This window comes from Mustelus asterias, unplaced genomic scaffold (assembly GCF_964213995.1).
Source record: "Mustelus asterias unplaced genomic scaffold, sMusAst1.hap1.1 HAP1_SCAFFOLD_760, whole genome shotgun sequence".
Lineage (NCBI taxonomy): Eukaryota > Metazoa > Chordata > Chondrichthyes > Carcharhiniformes > Triakidae > Mustelus > Mustelus asterias.
Genome location: NW_027590708.1, coordinates 157,213 through 176,751, shown reverse-complemented (window position 1 = coordinate 176,751; position 19,539 = coordinate 157,213). Strand labels below are relative to the sequence as shown.

General features: G+C 50.4%; 1 protein-coding gene across 1 annotated transcript in view; it reads right to left on the bottom strand.

Annotated features, from left to right (window-relative positions):
• Positions 1-19,539, bottom strand: part of ndufs2 (NADH:ubiquinone oxidoreductase core subunit S2) — a 42,193-nt gene that overhangs the window by 22,057 nt on the left and 597 nt on the right. Inside the window, exons 2-7 of the mRNA XM_078205464.1 lie at positions 18,991-19,097; positions 18,613-18,803; positions 13,428-13,548; positions 13,076-13,188; positions 12,140-12,214; positions 11,830-11,907 (exon numbers count right to left, since the gene is read on the bottom strand). Coding sequence (XP_078061590.1) covers positions 11,830-11,907; positions 12,140-12,214; positions 13,076-13,188; positions 13,428-13,548; positions 18,613-18,803; positions 18,991-19,097 — 685 coding nt within the window. The remainder of the gene's footprint in view (positions 1-11,829; positions 11,908-12,139; positions 12,215-13,075; positions 13,189-13,427; positions 13,549-18,612; positions 18,804-18,990; positions 19,098-19,539) is intronic.

Sequence of the window (19,539 nt, the reverse complement as noted above, 5' to 3'; positions counted from 1 at the left end):
CATCAGATGGCAAGACAAAGTACCGGACACTGAAGTTCTCTCTAGAGCAAGTCTACCATCAGTCCACACACTGCTGATGAGAGCACAGACCCGGTGGGCAGGTCATGTCATCCGTATGCCGGACGAGCGCATCCCCAAGCAGCTCCTTTTTGGGGAACTCTCTGCTGGAAGACGCTCGCATGGAGGGCAGAAGAAACGTTACAAAGACACACTCAAGGCCTCCCTGAAGTCGCTTGACATAGACACGACCACCTGGGAAACGCTGGCACAAAACCGCCCTCCCTGGCGCTGCCTCATCCACAAGGGCTGTCAAGCTTATGAAGCAAGGTGCAATGCTGAAGCACAACTTAAGTCTGAGCTGCGCAAGTCCAGAGCCACCAGCGCAACAACTACAGCGCCTACACAGGTTTGCCCAATATGTGCCAGGACATTCCGTGCCCGAATTGGCCGGATCAGTCATCTTCGGACACACCGCATCCAGCCTCATAATGACTAATGGTGCCGAGGACCTCATCAACGACGATGGACGAACAACAACAGTTTAATATTATCCTTTCTATAATAGGGTGACCAGAATTGCACACAGTATTCCAAGTGTGGCCTTACCAATGTCTTGTACAACTTCAACAAGACGTCCCAACTCCTGTATTCAATGTTCTGACCGATGAAACAAAACATGCCGAATGCCTTCTTCACCACTCTGTCCACCTGTGACTCCACTTTCAAGGAGCTATGAACATGTACCCCGAGATCTTTTTGTTCTGTAACTCTCCCCAACGCCCTACCATTAACTGAGTAAGTCCTGCCCTGGTTCAATCTACCAAAATGCATTACCTCGCATTTGTCTAAATTAAACTCCATCTGCCATTTGTCAGCCCACTGGCCCAATTGATCAAGATCCCGCTGCAATTGGAGATAACCTTCCTCACTGTCCACCATGCCACCAATCTTGGTGTCATCTGCAAACTTACTAACCATGCCTCCTAAATTCTCATCCAAATCATTAATATAAATGACAAATAACAGTGGGCCCAGCACTGATCCCTGAGGCACACCGCTGGTCACAGGCCTCCAGTTTGAAAAACAACTCTCTACCACCCTCTGGCTTCTGTCAAGAAGCCAGTTTTGTATCCATTTAGATACCTCACCCTGGATCCCGTGAGATTTAACCTTATGCAACAACCTACCATGCGGTACCTTGTCAAAGGCCTTGCTAAAGTCCATGTAGACAACATCAACTGCACTGCCCTCATCTACCTTCTTGGTTACCCCTTCAAAAAACTCCATCAAATTTGTGAGACATGATTTTCCACTCACAAAGCCATGCTGACTGTCCCTAATCAATCCTTGCGTCTCTAAATGCCTGTAGATCCTGTCTCTCAAAATACCTTCCAACAACTTACCCATCACAAATGTGAGGCTCACCGGTCTGTAGTTCCCAGGCTTTTCCCTGCAGCCCTTTTTAAACAAAGGCACAACATTTGCCACTCTCCAATCTTCAGGCACCTCACCCGTGACTATCGATGATTCAAATATCTCGGCTAGGGGACCCGCAATTTCCTCCCTAGCCTCCCACAACGTCTTGGGATATACCTCATCACGCCCCGCAGATTTATCTACCTTGATGTGCTTTAAGACTTCCAGCACCTCTTACTCTGTAATATGAACACTCCGCAAGACATCAATATTTCCCCAAGTTCCCTAACATCCATGCTTTTCTCAACAGTAAATATTGATGAGAAATATTCATTTAGGATCTCACCCATCTCTTGTGGATCCGCACATAGATTACCTTGTTGATCCTTAAGAGGCTCTACTCTCTCCCTTGTTACTCTTTTGCCCTTTATGTGTTTGTAGAAGCTCTTTGGATTCTCCTTTGCCTTATCTGCCAAAACAATTTCGTGTCCCTTTTTGCCCTCCTGATTTCTCTCAACTAGGAGGCGATGAATGAATACTTTTCAGTGTTCACCAAGGAGAGGGGCCGTGTTTTTGAGGATGAGTGTGAGATACAGACTGATAGGCTGGAGGAGGTAGATGTTCTGAGGGAGATGTATTAGCAACTTTGAAAAACCTGAGGGTTGATAAGTCCCCTGGACCAGATGGGATATATCCTAAGATTCTTTGGGTGGCAAGGGATGAGATTGCAGAGCCTTTGGCTTAGATCTTTGGGTCCTCACTGTCCACGGGGATAGTGCCAGAGGACTGGAGAGTGGCGAATGTTATTCCTCTGTTCAATAAAGGAAATAGGAATGACCCTAGCAATTATAGGCCGGTTAGTCTTACTTCGGTGGTCGGTAAGTTAATGGAAAAGGTCCTGAGGGATAGGATTTATGACCATTTGGAAAGATGCAGCTTAATCCGGGATAGTCAACACGGATTCGTGAAGGGTAAGTCTTGCCTAACAAATTTGATTGAATTCTTTGAGGAGGTAACTAAGTGTGTAGATGAAGGTAGAGCAGTTGATGTCGTATACATGGATTTTAGTAAGGCGTTTGATAAGGTTCCCCATGGTCGGCTCATGAAGAAAGTAAGGAGGTGTGGGATAGAGGGAAATTTAGCCGATTGGATCAGTAACTGGCTATCTCATGTGTGGCTTTTGCTACCAAATAAACCTGTTGGACTTTAACCTGGTGTTGTTAAACTTCTTACTGTATCTCATAGAAGACAGAGGGTGGTGGTGGATGGAAAATTTTCAGACTGGAGACCAGTTACCAGCGGTGTACCACAGGGATCAGTGCTGGGTCCTCTGCTATTTGTGATTTTTATCAATGACTTGGGGGAGGGGGCTGAAGGGGGGGTCAGTAAATTTGCGGATGACACCAAGATTGGTGGAGTAGTGGATGAGGTGGAGGGCTGTTGTAGGCTGCAAAGAGACATTGATAGGAAGCAGAGCTGGGCCGAAAAATGGCAAATGGAGTTTAACCCTGATAAGTGCGAGGTGATTTATTTTGGTAGGACAAATTTGAATGTGGATTCCAGGGTCAACGGCAGGGTTCTGAGGAATGTGGAGGAACAGAGAGATCTTGGGGTTCATATCCACAGATCTCTGAAGGTTGCCACTCAAGTGGATAGAGCCGTGAAGAAGGCCGAGAGTGTGTTAGCGTTCATTAACAGGGGGTTTGAGTTTAAGAGCTGTGGGGTTATGCTGCAACTTGGTGAGACCACATTTGGAATATTGTGTGCAGTTCTGGTCACCTCACTATAAGAAGGATGTGGAAGCATTGGAGAGAGTGCAGAGGAGATTTACCAGGATGCTGCCTGGTTTGGAGGGTAGGTCTTATGAGGAAAGGTTGAGGGAGCTCGGGCTTTTCTCTTTAGAGCGGAGGAGGATGAGAGGTGACCTTAATAGAGGTTTATATGATGAGGGGGATAGATAGAGTGGACGTTCAGAGACTATTTCCTCGGGTGAATGTAGCTGTTACTAGGGGGCATAACTATAAGGTTCATGGTGGGAGATATAGGAGGGATATCCGAGGTAGGTTCTTTACTCGGACAGTGGTAGGGGGTGGAATGGACTGCCTGCTGTGATAGTGGAGTCGGACACTTGAGGAACTTTCAAGCGGTTATTGGATAGGCACATGGAGCACACCAGAATGATAGGGAGTGGGATAGCTTGATCTTGGTTTCGGACAAAGCTCGGCACAACATCGAGGGCTGAAGAGCCTGTACTGTGCTGTACTGTTCTATGTAACTCTACTCCTACACCCCCTATACTCTTCAAGAGATTAACTTGATCCCAGCCGCCTATGCACTTCATGTGCCTCTTTCTTCTTCTTGACCAGGGCCTCAATATCCCGAGTCCTCCAGGGTTCCTGACTTCTGCCAGCCTTGCCCTTCACTCTAAGGGGAATGTGTTTACCCTGAACCCTGGTTAGCACACTTTTGAAAGCGTGCCATTTACCAGACATCCTTTTCCCTTCCCACAGACTCCCCCAATTAACTTTTGAAAGTTCCTGCCTGATACCATCAAAATTGGCCTTGCCCCAATTTAGAATATTAACTTTTGGGACAGACATATCATTCCCCATAGCTATCTTAAAATGAATAGAATTATGGTCACTGGTCCCAAAGTGATCCCTCACTAACACTTCTGTCACCTGCCTTTCCTTATTTCCCAAGAGGAGGTCAAGTTTTGCCCCCTCTCTAGTCGGGCCATCCTCATACTGTTAGCGCGAGTGAACAGATACCACACCACTCGCACCCAGAGCCAAGATTGATAGCAGCACAGTTTATTATAGTGTTTTACGTCGACGGAGGTACAATCAGGACACAGACAAGACAGTCCCGAAAAGTACTCTGCTTGCCTGCCAAAACGGAGTACAGTTATAGTAACGATCTGTTTTGATATGTAAATGGTTTGTGAGTGGTTTCCTGATATAATCATCCTGTTTCAATAGGTTTGTGGGTGTGGAGTTTGATGTGTAAATGGTTTTCTTTTATAGTTATCCCGTTAATGGGTTTTCTGGTCTAGAGTTTTAATATGTAAAGTTTGGTTTAAGAGTGTGATAATTGCTTTATGTCTCTGAATTCCTTTGGACAATGGGTGTTTGATGGGATGTCAGGAAGTTTTCCAGGTCTCATGGTATTTTCTGAATAGCATATTGATGCGAGTTCCTGAGTCTTTGTCAACCTGGTTTCTGTGTTTAAAAGATGCCTGCTTGCCTTACTCACACCTTTCTGGCTGAATGCTGTCCTGTTTTGCTTCATTTATCGAGTTATAGTTTAAGAAATATTCTAATCCTAATACCCACAAAATTTATGCCCGCCTACAGTCCCCCCTGTCGGTCAAAAGTGAATTTTTGTTGTTTATTTCCTTTTCACTTTTCTAACCGATCTTTCTCCCCTTTATTATATTTTGTGTCCGGTGCTTCCTGCCTCCGTACGCTGCAGTCGTACAGTTTAGGGAAGTCCCGGAGTTTGTCAAATCATGTGTAGGCGGGAGTAATCATCCCGCTTGGTTACCTGCCCCATCATACCAATTGTTCTAACTAAGTTCTTATGTGCTTTCATTCTCTTCCGCTGGCGGTAGGTGTAACATGTAGCCAATCCCCAGGAAAGGGCTAAGATGAGTTGGATGACCACCAGTGTGTGCGATGTAATTCGGACCCAGGGGTGGATGTTTACATTTAGACCCCAGTCCCACACCTTCTGTACCCATGTTTGACTTCGTAACGCCGTCTCGGTATCTTGTTCCAAGGTTTTGATGTGTGACTGTAACCGGTGGTATAATCGGACGGAGTGTCCTACTTTAAGTCGGAGCTCCCTTAGGACTTCGGTCAGGTGTGGGATGGGGGCTTGCTCGGGTTCTTGGTAGTCTCTTAGGTTGTCTTTTAGGGGGTCTGTGGCATTAAAGGCTATGGTCTGCCTATTTCGGATATTGGTGATGTGAGCTTGACCTATAGTGACTGGCTTGCGAGGGGTAAAACAGAAGTTAGGGTCGGGGATTGGGCATGTTAATCCGTTATATGTGAATGATGTACGTGTGGTAGCTACACAGTATCTACCCCGCCCCCCGTATCCTGCCCGGGCGAAATGTGGGTCTACGGGTATAATCTCTAAGGTGCAGTCCTGTGTTCGGTTAAACCCACATTCTGCTGCCTCTCCTTGTCTCAGTGGGTGAGGACAGATGGTGACCTCTCCCCTCTGCTTGCACCCTGCGAGAGAAACACTGGACATTATGCCATGTTTGGAGATGGCCATGTTTTCGGTTATGTGGTAGCGGAGGGAAGCATTGCCCCTAACAACACCAATATTTTCAATTCGGAAGATGGGGAATGGTCCAGCGTCCTGTGTGACCGTTGGAATTAGCAGAACCATTCCTATCCCGGTGCCCTCACTAACCTCGCAGTCGGGGATTACTGGATATACTCGTGTCATCCCCTTCAGGGTCCGGTCATCCAGCACCCCCTTCTGATCTGCGAGTTGCGCTAGTTGGGTTAACCTTAAATCCTGCTGTTTGTAAGCCCCGCAGGATTACTGACAGGGCTCCCAAATGCCCCGTCGGGTTAGTGGAGGCGATCAAGATGTCATCCACATATTGGAGAAAAGCGCTCTCATAGGGGGATAAGTTACAATTTTCGAGGGCTTTGCTCATAACCCGGTGGAATATGTTGGGGCTATTGTGGAATCCCTGGGGGAGACGGGTCCAGGTGTACTGTCCACCTCCACAGGTGAAGGCAAACTTCTCCTGGGAGTCTGGGTGGAGTGGAATTGACCAGAATCCGTTTGCTATGTCTAGCACGGAGAAGATACAATATTCAGGTCGCAGTCCGTTAAATATAGTGGCCGGGCTCGCAACGATAGGGTGTTCCTTTGGGGTGACCTTATTCAGGGCGGTATAGTCGATGGTTAGTCGGTAGTTCCCGTCTGGCTTACGGACGGGCCACATCGGGGAATTTGTGTGGGACACGGTGGGTCTCAGGATGCCCCGTTTAACCAAAGCCTGGACGATTGTTTCGGTTGCCTGTAACGCCTCGGGTTTTATGGGATATTGTTTATGAGGGGCATGGGCTGGTCCTTGTATTTGTAAAGGAAGGATTGTGACGAGACCGCAGTCTTGCTTGCCTGTAGCCCAGACCCGGGGTAGTGCTTGACATAAGAGTCCCACTAGTCCCTCCTTCTTCCAGTCTCGGGCCGTCGGAGCCGGAGCCCCCATGCCTATGGCTGCTACGTTCTTATTAGGGACCCAGTATCCTTGGATCCCGCTCTTGTGTTCTTTCCTTGCCGTCCACAGCAGGCGCTTATTGAAAGCGTCCACCACTGCTCCTAACTCTCCCAGGAGGTCTATTCCCAAAATTGTCCCTTCTTCATTTGGGCCCACCCAGAAGTGTACGGGGAGTATGATCCCCTCTACCTCAAGTAACACTGCTTCGCTCTGATATGCTATAGTCCTATCCCCCCCTATTCCTACTACTACTATGGAACGGTGGGTGGTGGGTAGTGCCATGTTGGTGAGGGATATCGAAGCCCCCGTATCTATTAATATTTTGCATCGCCGGCCCCCTAACGATGCATTCACCCAGATACGGGGGTCCGTTCCCGGGGCGGGGGCCGATGCCACTCATGCAAATTTTTGTGCCGCCAAGGTTTGTATAATGTCCAGCAGCTGCTGGTGGCTGAGGTGCGCTGGGTCCGAAACCACCTCATTCTCCCTTATATCTGGGGCGCTTGCCGGGGTTTTCTCCAGTCTCTTCGGGGGCGCTCTCTCTCTCCTTGGGATCCTTCTGTCTTTGCAGGTAGATTCGGTGTGTCCGATTCTGCCGCACTTATTACATGTATTAGGAGGGTGCGGGATCATAGCTCGGCATTCCCTTTTGAAATGGCCTAATTCCCCGCACCTGTAGCAATTTCCTCCTTCAGTTCCTACCGCTGATATCCCTACTCTGGCGCCCTGTGTTTTCCTTTGCTGGTTGTCTACAGTGACAGCCCAGTTTTCTAATTCATTGAAGGTGTTAAAGTTTACCAATCCTGTCTTTAGGATAGCTTGGTGTGCTGGGCTCAGCCCATCCCTATATAACCGGAGGAATGCCGGGTTCTGTCTATCTGCATCTGGCATTCCTCCGTGGGCTACAAAGGCATCGAATTTTCGTCGCCCGTATTCCTGAGCCCCTTCCTCCTTTTTCTGCGTTACTCCTACTATTACACTCCAACTCACGGGGACCTCCCCCATGGTCAGGATGATATCGTTTTTAAAGCCTGTCAGAGCCTGTTCCTGCTCCCGGCGGCTCCCGTCTAGGTCTGCACACCAAGTCCCATTCTGGTGTTCTGCCCGGAGCCGAGCCCAGTGATTCTCGGGCATCTTGGCTCTTACTATATCTCGGTTGTGTAAGTTGTGGCACAGTTGCATCCCTTTCATCTTTTGCCAAAAAATTACGTTACTGTGCCTGGGCTGCAGGGTTGGGAGCTTTTCTAGTAATTTCATAGTGCCCCCTGGCGAGAGTGACACATAAGTCATTTTAATTTGGGCCTGCCTTCCTCGCCCGTCTCTCCCTTGTCCCCCTGGGATACATTCGATCTTAAGAGGTGCTGCTTTGGCGTTTGGGGGATCGGTGGTTACCGGGGGACTCCCCCCTGTTTTAATCATGCTTTTAATTAGGTTCTTGTTTTTATCTGCTAGATAGCGGGTGAGGGACCCTTCCGGCCCCCATTCAAAAATGGTCTCAATGCTATCCATGTCGAATCTCTTAGCTAAGATCAGTGGTGTACTAATCCTGGTTTGGTGCTTCCCACAGATACTTGTGTAGGTATCCCTGGGGTTCCTGGTTTGGTGTTTCCACTGTCAGTACCTTTAAACCTTCAGCAGTAACACGCAGAGCCCGTCCTGCATGTAACGGGGAGATCACCGCTCACAGAGACAGGGGGGGCTCTGACCACGACTACAGGGGCCGGGGGCCACTCTTTCCTGACCAAATCCTACCGCTAAATCAATCCACAGAGGCTCGCCGTTTCCCTATCTCCCCGGGAATCACCCTGACCTGGGTGCGGACAAGCGTGGGATTGACCGCAGGTAGGAGTTCCCCCGGCGTGTAGCCGTTCTTTCGCGCTACCAGAGGTCTCCTGCTTGTAGTGCCCGAAGCACTCACAGAGGCTCCAGACTTAGTAGCGCCCGGACATGTAGCAGACTCCTCGCGGATCTGTTTCCAGTGGCCCAGACTTTCGCGCCTGCAGAGGTCCTACCCGACTTGCAGCGCCTGGACTTAAACCGAACTTCGTGAGTCCGCGTTCATTGGCCCTAACCCTGGACGTCCTCCCGGCCTCCCGGCCACTTAACCCTTGTCTTCCTTAGGTACCTTTTGGGTCAGCTAATGTCTGGTCGGGTCCGCTGTCAGGGATACGCGGAATGCAACAGTACACAATCAATTACAATTCGCGACCCCGCTCACCCGCCCAAAGAAGAACCTACCCCGCTGTGCAGCTCTCGATCGGGCTCTGTTCACAAGTTCAGATCGCGGCAGCCGTGGAACACCGCTGGCACTGGGAATTCCCGCGGACTTTAGATGAGTAAAGATACTCACCCAGTGTTTGAGAGGCGATGTTCCAGCGGCGGTCACGATCCCGGACGAGCCCCCAATTGTTAGCGCGAGTGAACAGATACCACACCACTCGCACCCAGAGCCAAGATTGATAGCAGCACAGTTTATTATAGTGTTTTACGTCGACGGAGGTACAATCAGGACACAGACAAGACAGTCCCGAAAAGTACTCTGCTTGCCTGCCAAAACGGAGTACAGTTATAGTAACGATCTGTTTTGATATGTAAATGGTTTGTGAGTGGTTTCCTGATATAATCATCCTGTTTCAATAGGTTTGTGGGTGTGGAGTTTGATGTGTAAATGGTTTTCTTTTATAGTTATCCCGTTAATGGGTTTTCTGGTCTAGAGTTTTAATATGTAAAGTTTGGTTTAAGAGTGTGATAATTGCTTTATGTCTCTGAATTCCTTTGGACAATGGGTGTTTGATGGGATGTCAGGAAGTTTTCCAGGTCTCATGGTATTTTCTGAATAGCATATTGATGCGAGTTCCTGAGTCTTTGTCAACCTGGTTTCTGTGTTTAAAAGATGCCTGCTTGCCTTACTCACACCTTTCTGGCTGAATGCTGTCCTGTTTTGCTTCATTTATCGAGTTATAGTTTAAGAAATATTCTAATCCTAATACCCACAAAATTTATGCCCGCCTACAATACTGAATGAGAAATTCCTCCTGAATACACTCAACAAATTTCTCTCCATCCAACCCTCTAATACTATGGCTGTCCCAGTCAATGTTGGGAAAGTTAAAATCTCTGACTATTACCACCCTATTTTTCTTGGAGCTATCTGTAATCTCCTTACATATTTGCTCCTCAATTTCCCGCTATTTGGGGGCCTATAGTAGAACCCTATCAAAGTGATTTCCCCCTTCTTATTTCGCAGTTCTACCCATATAGACTCAGTGGCTGAACCCTCGGATATATCCCCTCTCAGTACGGCCGTGATGCTTTCCCTAATCAAAAGTGCAACTCCCTCTCCTCTCTTACCTCTTTCTTTCCTATCTTTCCTATCGCATCTATACCCTGGAACATTGAGCTGCCAGTCCTGTCCCTCCCTTAGCCATGTTTCAGTAATTGCTATAATATCCCGATCCCACGTACCCATCAATGCCCTGAGTTCATCTGCCTTGCCCGTCAGGCCTCTTGCATTGAAATAAATGCAGTTTAATCTGGACTTCCCTTGCTCTCTGTCTGATCCTAGGATTACTGACACTGCCTTTACTATTTAATGTGCTCTCTTTAACTTCCGTGCTGTCCTCAAACTTCTCTTCTGTCTCCCTAGTGCTTTGGGTCCCACCCCCCTGCCAAACGAGTTTAAACCCTCCCGAGTGGCTCTAGCAAATCTCCCCGCCAGGATGTTAGTCCCCCTCCAGTTCAAATGTAACCCATCCCTCTTGAACAGATCAGTCCTTCCCCAGAAAAGATCCCAATAATCCAAAAATCGAAATCCCTGCCCCCTGCACCAGCTCTCAAGCCAGGCATTCATCTGCCTAATCCTCCTATTCCTACTCTCACTAGCAAGTGGCAGCAGTAGTAGTCCTGAAATTACTACCTTCGAGGTCCTGCACGTTAGCCTTCTGCCTAACTCTCTATATTCACATTTCAGGACCTCATCCCTTTTCCTACCTATGTCGTTGGTACCAATATGTACATCGACCTCTGGCTGCGCACCCTCCCCCTTAAGAATGTCCTGCAATCGCTCAGAGATGTCCTTGACCCTGGCACCAGGGAGGCAACACACCATCCTGGAGTCTCGATTGCGGCCACAGAAAGGCCTGTCTGTGCCTCTAACTAGCGAGTCCCCTATCACTACTGCTCACTTGCTCTTTGCCCGACCCTTTCCCACAGCAGAACAAGCTGTGGTGTCACAGGCCTGGCTGTTGCTGGTACCTCCCCCTGACAGGCTATCACGCTCAACAGCATCCAAAATGATATGCCTGTTTGAAAGGGGAATAGACACAGGAGACTCCTGCACCACCTACCTGCCTCTCCTGGCAGTCACCCATCTACCTGTCTGAACCTGTGGTGTGACAACCTCCCTGTAACTAGTGTCTATCACACTCTCTGCCTCCTGTATGCTCCGCAGTGCATCCACCTGCCGCTCCAACCGAACAATGCGAACTGTGAGGAGCTGCAACTGGACACACTTCCTGCAGGCAAAGCTGTCAGGGAGACTAGATTGCTCCCTAATTGCCCACATCTGGCAGGAGGAGCATGCAACTGCCCTAGCTGCCATATTGCCCTTGTACGGATAAAAGAATCGCAATTTACCTCTCTCTTGCTTGTGGTCCTCCTGCCGACTTTTTTTTTGGTTAGAGGAGGAGGGAGGGAGGGAAACACTGAAGTAGTAACTGCCCCCTCACAGCAGCTCCTCCACAAACCACCTTCTAGTCACAGTGACTGCACTTATGCAAATGTGACCTGCAGCCGCCAATCACCTTCACCGGTAAGTTAGTTTTATACTCACAGTTACGCTCTGCTCCGCCCTCTGACCGAGAGAAGGCAGCATGAGGAGAGAGAGTGCGAGAGAGAAGAGGCAGCAAGAGGGGAGAGGGAGAGAGAGGAGGCAGCAAGAGGGGAAAGAGAGAAGGCAGCAAGAGGAGAGAGAGTGCGAGAGAGAAGAGGCAGCAAGAGGGGAGAGAGAGAGAGAGGAGGCAGCAAGAGGGGAAAGAGAGAAGGCAGCAAGAGGAGAGAGAGAGAAGGCAGCGCGAGGGGAGGGAGAGAGAGAGAAAGGAGGCGGGGGCAACAGTTTGGTGAATGTTATGAGAAAATATGGCCTAAGCAGTTACGGTGAGCCTCACCTCCTCAACCTCATCGATGCGAATGGAGAAGTTCTTGATAAACTCGTAAATATCGTCCATTAAGCCGAGGGGTAGATCCTGCAAATGAGGAGATAGGTACTGAGAAGGGTGAGCCACCATTGGAGATCACACACAAGACTGCGGGGAGGGTGGCTCGAGCGGAAAGCTGCGGTTGGGAGCATCACAACCCAACATCCCCGACACCCGTAACTGTAACCTCCCGACCCTGCCCCACGTCCCCCCACCCCCTCCCTCCAACAACGTCACACCCCCCCCCCCCCACCCCCAACCCCCTCCACATCCCCCTGACCTGGTGGACACCGCCTGGTCGGACATAGGCTGCATGCATCCGAGCTCCGGACACTCTCTCATAAAATTCAAACATCTGCAGAGAGAAAAAAAGAGTGACGGGAAAAAAGACAGGAGAGCGAGAAAGGAAAGAAGAGTTAGAAAGAGAGTGAGAGAGAAAAATAGGGGATCGGGAGTGAGAGAGAAAATGAAGGATAGAGAAAGAATGAGAGAGACAGAAGGGATTGAGAAAGAGAAAGGTGAGAAAGAGGTTATTAATTTGTTCACAAGTTCATAGAATCATAGAATCCCAAGAGTGCAGAAGGTCGTCATTTGGCCCATCGAATCTGCACCGACAACCATCCAACCCAAGCTCTATTCCCATAATCCTCCGTATCTACCCTCCTAATCCTCCTGACACTGAGGGGCAATTTAGCACGGCCAATCTACCTAACCTGCACATCTTTGGACTGTGGGAGGAAACTGGAGCACCCGGAGGAAACCCACGCAGACACGGAGAGAATGTGCAAACTCCACACAGTGACCCAAGGCCGGAATCGAAGCCGGGTCCTTGGCGCTGTGAGGCAGCAGTGCTAACCACTGTTTCACTGTTAGTTCAATAATAAATCAATTTGATGGTTTCAGAGAATTAATAGTCAATTGGTGCCATTCGTTAATTCATTCGCAAATTGTATTTTCATGTTTTAGTCAATTACTCAATTAGTTTGCAAATTAGTCAATTAGTTGATGAGCTAGTTCTTTACGGAATCATTTGGTTGTTTAGTCAATTGTCTAACCCGCTAAATCTGAATTAACCACTGAGTCAATTATCTCCATTAATAAGTCGTTAACCCGTTCAATAGTTTGGCAGCGATTAATTGGTTAGTTATTTTTCGGTTGACTTGTCAAGCCAGCAGAGAGTGGCTCTGTCTCTCACCCATCCCTCCATGATCCTCACCTTCTCCCGCTCCTCAAACATCCAGAAGAAAGGGGTCATGGCTCCAATATCCAGGGCGTGGGTGGTGATAGCCATGATGTGGTTTAGAATCCGCGTGAGCTCGCCAAAGAGGACTGGTGGAGGGAGAACAAAACAGATAGGGTCAAAGGCGGCAGAGAGGATCAAGACAGTCACAGGGTTAGAGTGCTCCGCAGCCACACTCAAATTTCTCCCTGCCCGTGTGGATGGCGAACCCACCTACATTCTCCTCTGTCCCCAGCCACATAGACTGAGGGGGGGGGGATGCCCCACACTGCCGAGATGCCAATAGTGACAGACAACGCCACAGTGTCCACCCGACGGACAGCCTTACCTCGTATCCACTGGGCACGGATCGGAGGGCGGATGTTCAGCAACTTTTCCACAGCCAGGGAATAGCATTGTTCATTACACATCATGGAGACATAATCCAGGCGGTCAAAATATGGGAGGGCCTAGAAAAAACAGAGAGAGAAAATGTCAGCAACATCGGGTGGCCCGCACACGGGTAACATCCGCACCACACAAGCAGCAGCCAATGACCATCTCCAACAAGAGAGGATCGATCTATCACCCTGTTAGAGAAATTTCAAATAATCAGGGATTTAAGACATGAATAAAACGACTAGCGCTGAGTGAATGACTCCAGATCAGACTTACAGGGGGCTACTGTCTGCGTAAAGACCATATAATCACAGTAAGAGATTTAAACAAGAAAGAGATTTGAACAAGTATTTCTGATTTAAGCATGTGTTTTGGATTTTTAAATGTTTTTCAGATGTATTTTTCAAGTAATCTGTGCACTTTAGCCAAAGGCAGGCTACCCAGCAGCATGATGGGATGAAGGCTTAGTGAGACAAACCACATTCTTTGGAACAATGAAACCACAGAATGTGTATATTCTTATTAGCATAAGGACAGTATGGGTTTCCAAAGCCATAGTATGAATAGAGCTGTTCAATTGGTACTGATAAGACAGCGCTTCTCAGATACGGGAACATCAACTGTCTGACATAATTGAGAGTTGGTGAGAACGGCACCTTTGAACTCTGTAGCTAAACATCTGGGGTTGCTGAGCGACAGGGGGAAGAAGCATCTGGATTCTATGGACCAATAAAATCCTGTGATGGCAGAGGGTAGAATGTAATTGGCTAAGGTACAAGACAACTATTAACAATGATTGATTTGTACTAATGATGACTGGTTAATAACTAATGGGAAGGCGGGAAAAGCAAACTCAAATGTATAAATGTCCTGTCTGATGTATTGTAACTTCAGAGTGGTATTGGAATGGTCAGGGCCTTCTCTTTAGAGAGGTGTTGGACTGACCAATGCCATCTCTCCCAGAGATCGCTGGTCAAATAAAGATACGCCTTTAGTCAGGATACATGAGTCTCTGTATTAGCTGAAGTTTCAGCATTACTTAGTCTCTGAAAAAAACCCCAACCCTTGACATTCAATGGTATTACCGTCACTGAATCCCCCAATATCAACGCCCTGGGGTTGCCATTAACCAGAAACTGAGCTGGACCAGCCACATAAATACTGTGGCTACGAGAGCAGGTCAGAGGCTGGGAATCCTGCAGTGAGTAACTCACCTCCTGACTCCCCAAAGTCTGTCCACCATCTACAAGACACAAGTCAGGAGTGTGATGTGATTCTCCCCACTTGCCTGGATGAGTGAAGCTCCAACAACTTTCAAGAAGCTCAACACCATCCAGGACAAAGCAGCCCCACTTGATTGTTACCCCTTCCACAAACACCGACACCTTCCACCACCGACACAGTGGCAGCCGTGTGTACCATCTACAAGATGCACTGAAGGAACTCACCAAGGTTCCTTAGGCAGCACCTTCCAAACCCACGACCACTACTATCTAGAAGGACAAGAGCAGCAGATACCTGGGAACACCACCACCTGGAGATTCCCCTCCAAGTCACTCACCATCCTGACTGGGAAATATATCACCGTTCCTTCACTGGGTCAAAATTCTGGAACTCCCTCCCTAACAGCAATGTGGGTGTACCTACACCTCAGGGACTGCAGCAGTTCACCACCACCTTCTCAAGGGACGATTAGGGATGGGCAATAAATACTCGCCTCCCCAGCAGCAACCCATGTAAAGGGCAGGATTCGGCCATTCAACCCTGAGAGGCTGCTCCAACAACCATTGAGCGAGCTCATGGCTGATCTGATTATGGCCTTAACTCCACTTTACTGCCTGGCTTCCATTATCCCGACACTCAACATTGGCCAGGAAGAAGTGCGGCCACCTGGGTGACCAGGATCGGAGAGGTGCTGGTTGACACCATTTGAAGTGGCATGCTGGGCATCAGTGGATACAGTAAGAAGTTTAACAACACCAGGTTAAAGTCCAACAGGTTTATTTGGTAAACCTGTTGGACTTTAACCTGGTGTTGTTAAACTTCTTACTGTGTTTACCCCAGTCCAACGCCGGCATCTCCACATCATCAGTGGATGTCCAGCCCATAGCTGATACCATCTGTTACCCAATGAGCCGAGGCACCTCGAGGACATGCCCTCCGTGCCTTCACCTGTGTGTTCGGGCGCATGTGAGGCAGTCCTCCCTCTTATCATCGGGGACAGCGGGTGGAAGTCTCGCACGTCACAGCCCCATAACAACCATAGCTTCTGTCGATTCACGGTCTCCCAAGATCCCTGCGCCTTTTTGCGGCCTTGTGCAGTCCATGGATCAGGCATACCTGATTGGGTATAGGCCGCACCCCTGTTTCATTTCCTGAAAGACCTTTCACCCACGTGGCTCCTGTTCTACGGGCACCCGGTGCCACCACCCAAAGCTGCCCCTGGCTGAGCTCGCCGCCAACAGGCGATCGAGGGGTTGGTCCGTCCAGCCTGTCTGCCCTTCCCCCATGGGGGTGCTTTTGGAGAGGGAGCGCGCAGTGTCTGCAGCTTGGTCGAGGTCTTTGTAGCCACTGGGCACCAGGGGGACTGGGATGCCTGATTAATCCCTTTGGTTGTAATTTTTGAGCTTTCCGTCATAGAATCCCTGCAGTGCAGAAGGAGGCCATTTGGCCCATCGGGTCTGTACCAACCACAATCCCACCCAGGCCCAATCCCCATAACCCCATGTATTTACCCTGCGAATCCCCTGACATTACGGTCAATTTAGCACGGCCAATCAACCTAACCCGCACATGGGCTGTGGGAGGAAACCCACACAGACACGGGGAGAACGTGCAAACTCCACACAGTGACCCAAGCTGGGAATTGAACCTGGGACCCTGGGGCTGTGAGGCTAACTGTGCTGCCCATCCACACATCTTTGGACTGTGGGAGGAAACCGGAGCACCCGGAGGAAACCCACGCAGACACGGAGAACATGCAGACTTTCCTCAGGAGTTTGTTTATGTTTGATGCCGGGTTGATTTATTTTCTCTTCTACTTTCCTCCCTCAATTTAGTTTTACTGATTTGCCAGAAAAATCCTCTACTCCTTGTTGATCGAAGGTCTGTCCAACACAACGTAGAATATATTCAGTGACATCCACTGCCCTCTGAGGAAGAGAACTGCAGCGACAAACATTTCTCCTGGACTAAATCCCTGCTCATCCTGCTTAAACTGAACACGATGTGGAGATGCCGGCGTTGGACTGGGGTAAATACAGTAAGAGTTTTAACAACACCAGGTTAAAGTCCAACAGGTTTATTTGGTAGCTAATGGTATCTGGTGTTGTTAAAACACTTACTAAACTAAACACACCAGCTGCTGAAGCGCTGCTGGTTGTTGGGCCTTCGATGGTGTCAGTACACTGGGGAGCCACTGGGTGACAGACTCACTCTGGGTTCAATAAAAAGGCGCATGTACCTTTTCACATATCCAGCACCTTTCACAGGCAGCAAGGTAGGTTCGGCAGTGTCATCACTGCTGTAATGAGGGCAGCCAATCTGCAAACAGCAAGATCCCACAACAGGCCACATGCTCGTGGCTGGATCAGCATCATTCTGTTGACAGGGATAAATATTGGCCCCAGGACACCAGGGAGAGTCCGGGAACATCAGATACACCGTGCGCTCTTCGATATCCAACCGAGGGGGCAGCTGCTGCAGCACTCCCTCAGTACTGACCCTCTTGACAGTGCGGCACTCCCTCAGTACTGACCCTCTGACAGTGCAGCACTCCCTCAGTACTGACCCTCTTGACAGTGCGGCACTCCCTCAGTACTGACCCTCTGACAGTGCAGCACTCCCTCAGTACTGACCGTCTGACAGTGCAGCACTCCCTCAGTACTGACCCTCTGACAGTGCAGCACTCCCTCAGCACTGACCGTCTGACAGTGCAGCACTCGCTCAGCACTGACCGTCTGACAGTGCAGCGCTCCCTCAGTACTGACCCTCTGACAGTGCAGCGCTCCCTCAGTACTGACCCACTGACAGTGCAGCGCTCCCTCAGCACTGACCCTCTGACAGTGCAGCACTCCCTCAGTACTGACCCTCTGACAGTGCAGCGCTCCCTCAGTACTGACCCACTGACAGTGCAGCGCTCCCTCAGTACTGACCCTCTGACAGTGCAGCACTCCCTCAGTACTGACCCTCTGACAGTGCAGCACTCCCTCAGCACTGACCCCCTGACAGTGCAGCACTCCCTCAGCACTGACCCTCTGACAGTGCAGCACTCCCTCAGCACTGACCGTCTGACAGTGCAGCACTCCCTCAGCACTGACCGTCTGACAGCGCAGCACTCCCTCAGCACTGACCCTCTGACAGTGCAGCACTTCCTCAGTACTGACCCTCTGACAGTGCAGCACTCCCTCAGTACTGACCCTCTGACAGTGCAGCACTCCCTCAGTACTGACCCTCTGACAGTGCAGCGCTCCCTCAGTACTGACCCACTGACAGTGCAGCGCTCCCTCAGCACTGACCCTCTGACAGTGCAGCACTCCCTCAGCACTGACCCTCTGACAGTGCAGCACTCCCTCAGTACTGACCCTCTGACAGTGCAGCACTCCCTCAGCACTGACCCTCTGACAGTGCAGCACTCCCTCAGCACTGACCCTCTGACAGTGCAGCACTCCCTCAGCACTGACCGTCTGACAGTGCAGCACTCCCTCAGCACTGACCGTCTGACAGTGCAGCACTCCCTCAGCACTGACCCTCTGACAGTGCAGCACTTCCTCAGTACTGACCCTCTGACAGTGCAGCACTCCCTCAGTACTGACCCTCTGACAGTGCAGCACTCCCTCAGTACTGACCCTCTGACAGTGCAGCACTCCCTCAGTACTGACCCTCTGACAGTGCAGCACTCCCTCAGTACTGAGCCTCTGACAGTGCAGCGCTCCCTCAGTACTGACCCTCTGACAGTGCAGCACTCCCTCAGCACTGACCCTCTGACAGTGCAGCACTCCCTCAGTACTGACCCTCTGACAGTGCAGCACTCCCTCAGTACTGACCCTCTGACAGTGCAGCACTCCCTCAGTACTGACCCTCTGACAGTGCGGCAAGGAAAGCAGCTGGTGAGTTCCTGAGGGGAGAGGACGTACCTGCAGGTAGGTTTTGTATTCAATGAGCTTCTCTGTGCCCCGGTGCAGGAGGCCGATGTGAGGGTCACATTTCTTCACGGACTCCCCGCTCAGCTCCATGACCAGACGCAGGACTCCATGGGCTGCAGGATGCTGAGGACCAAAGTTGAGGACGAAGTTGGTAACCTTCCTGTCCTTTGGTGGGTCTTTGTCTGTGAAGGCGGCGTGTACACAGGGAGTTGGAGGGGAAAAGAGGGAGAAAAAGATGGGTTTGCCAGTCAGCCATTGTGAACACAAACCAGAACGACCTTCCTCAGCCCTGGATGGCAGAGCGGAGGAAGCTCAGAGTGAAAACAGCTGGATTGCCCTTGTCCCTTCGCTCCCACCAGCCTCTCTTACCGTTCCAGGGGGGTGGTTTCCACTTGGCTGTGATTTCGGTGGGGTACATCACTGCCCCTTCATATTGCTGCAGCCATTCCGGGTCAGGCTGCCATTGCCTCGCACCCCTGAGCGGGAAAGAGAGAAAACAGGGACAGTAACTCATCCCCCCATAAAAAACAACTGCAATTTAATTCCTTGGTGTCCGTTCTCCAGGAAACACTCCCACCGCCACCCCCACACGCTCCGCACCCCCCCCCCCCCCGCTGCACCCCTCACCGACGCTCCCCCCGCCACCCCCACACGCTCCGCACCCCCCCCCCCCGCTGCACCCCTCACTGATGCTCCCCACGCCTCCCCCACACGTGCCGCGGCACCCCCCGCGCTGACGATCCACCCCCCCTCGCCGACGCTCTGCCCCCCCCTCGCCAACGCTCCCCCCGCTGCCCCCCCTCCGCAGACGCTCCCCCCACGCCCCCCCCACCGTAGACGTTCCCCCCGCGCCCCCCCACCGCAGACGTCTGCCCCACACCCCCCCCCCACCGCAGAGGCTCCCCCCGCCTCCCCCCT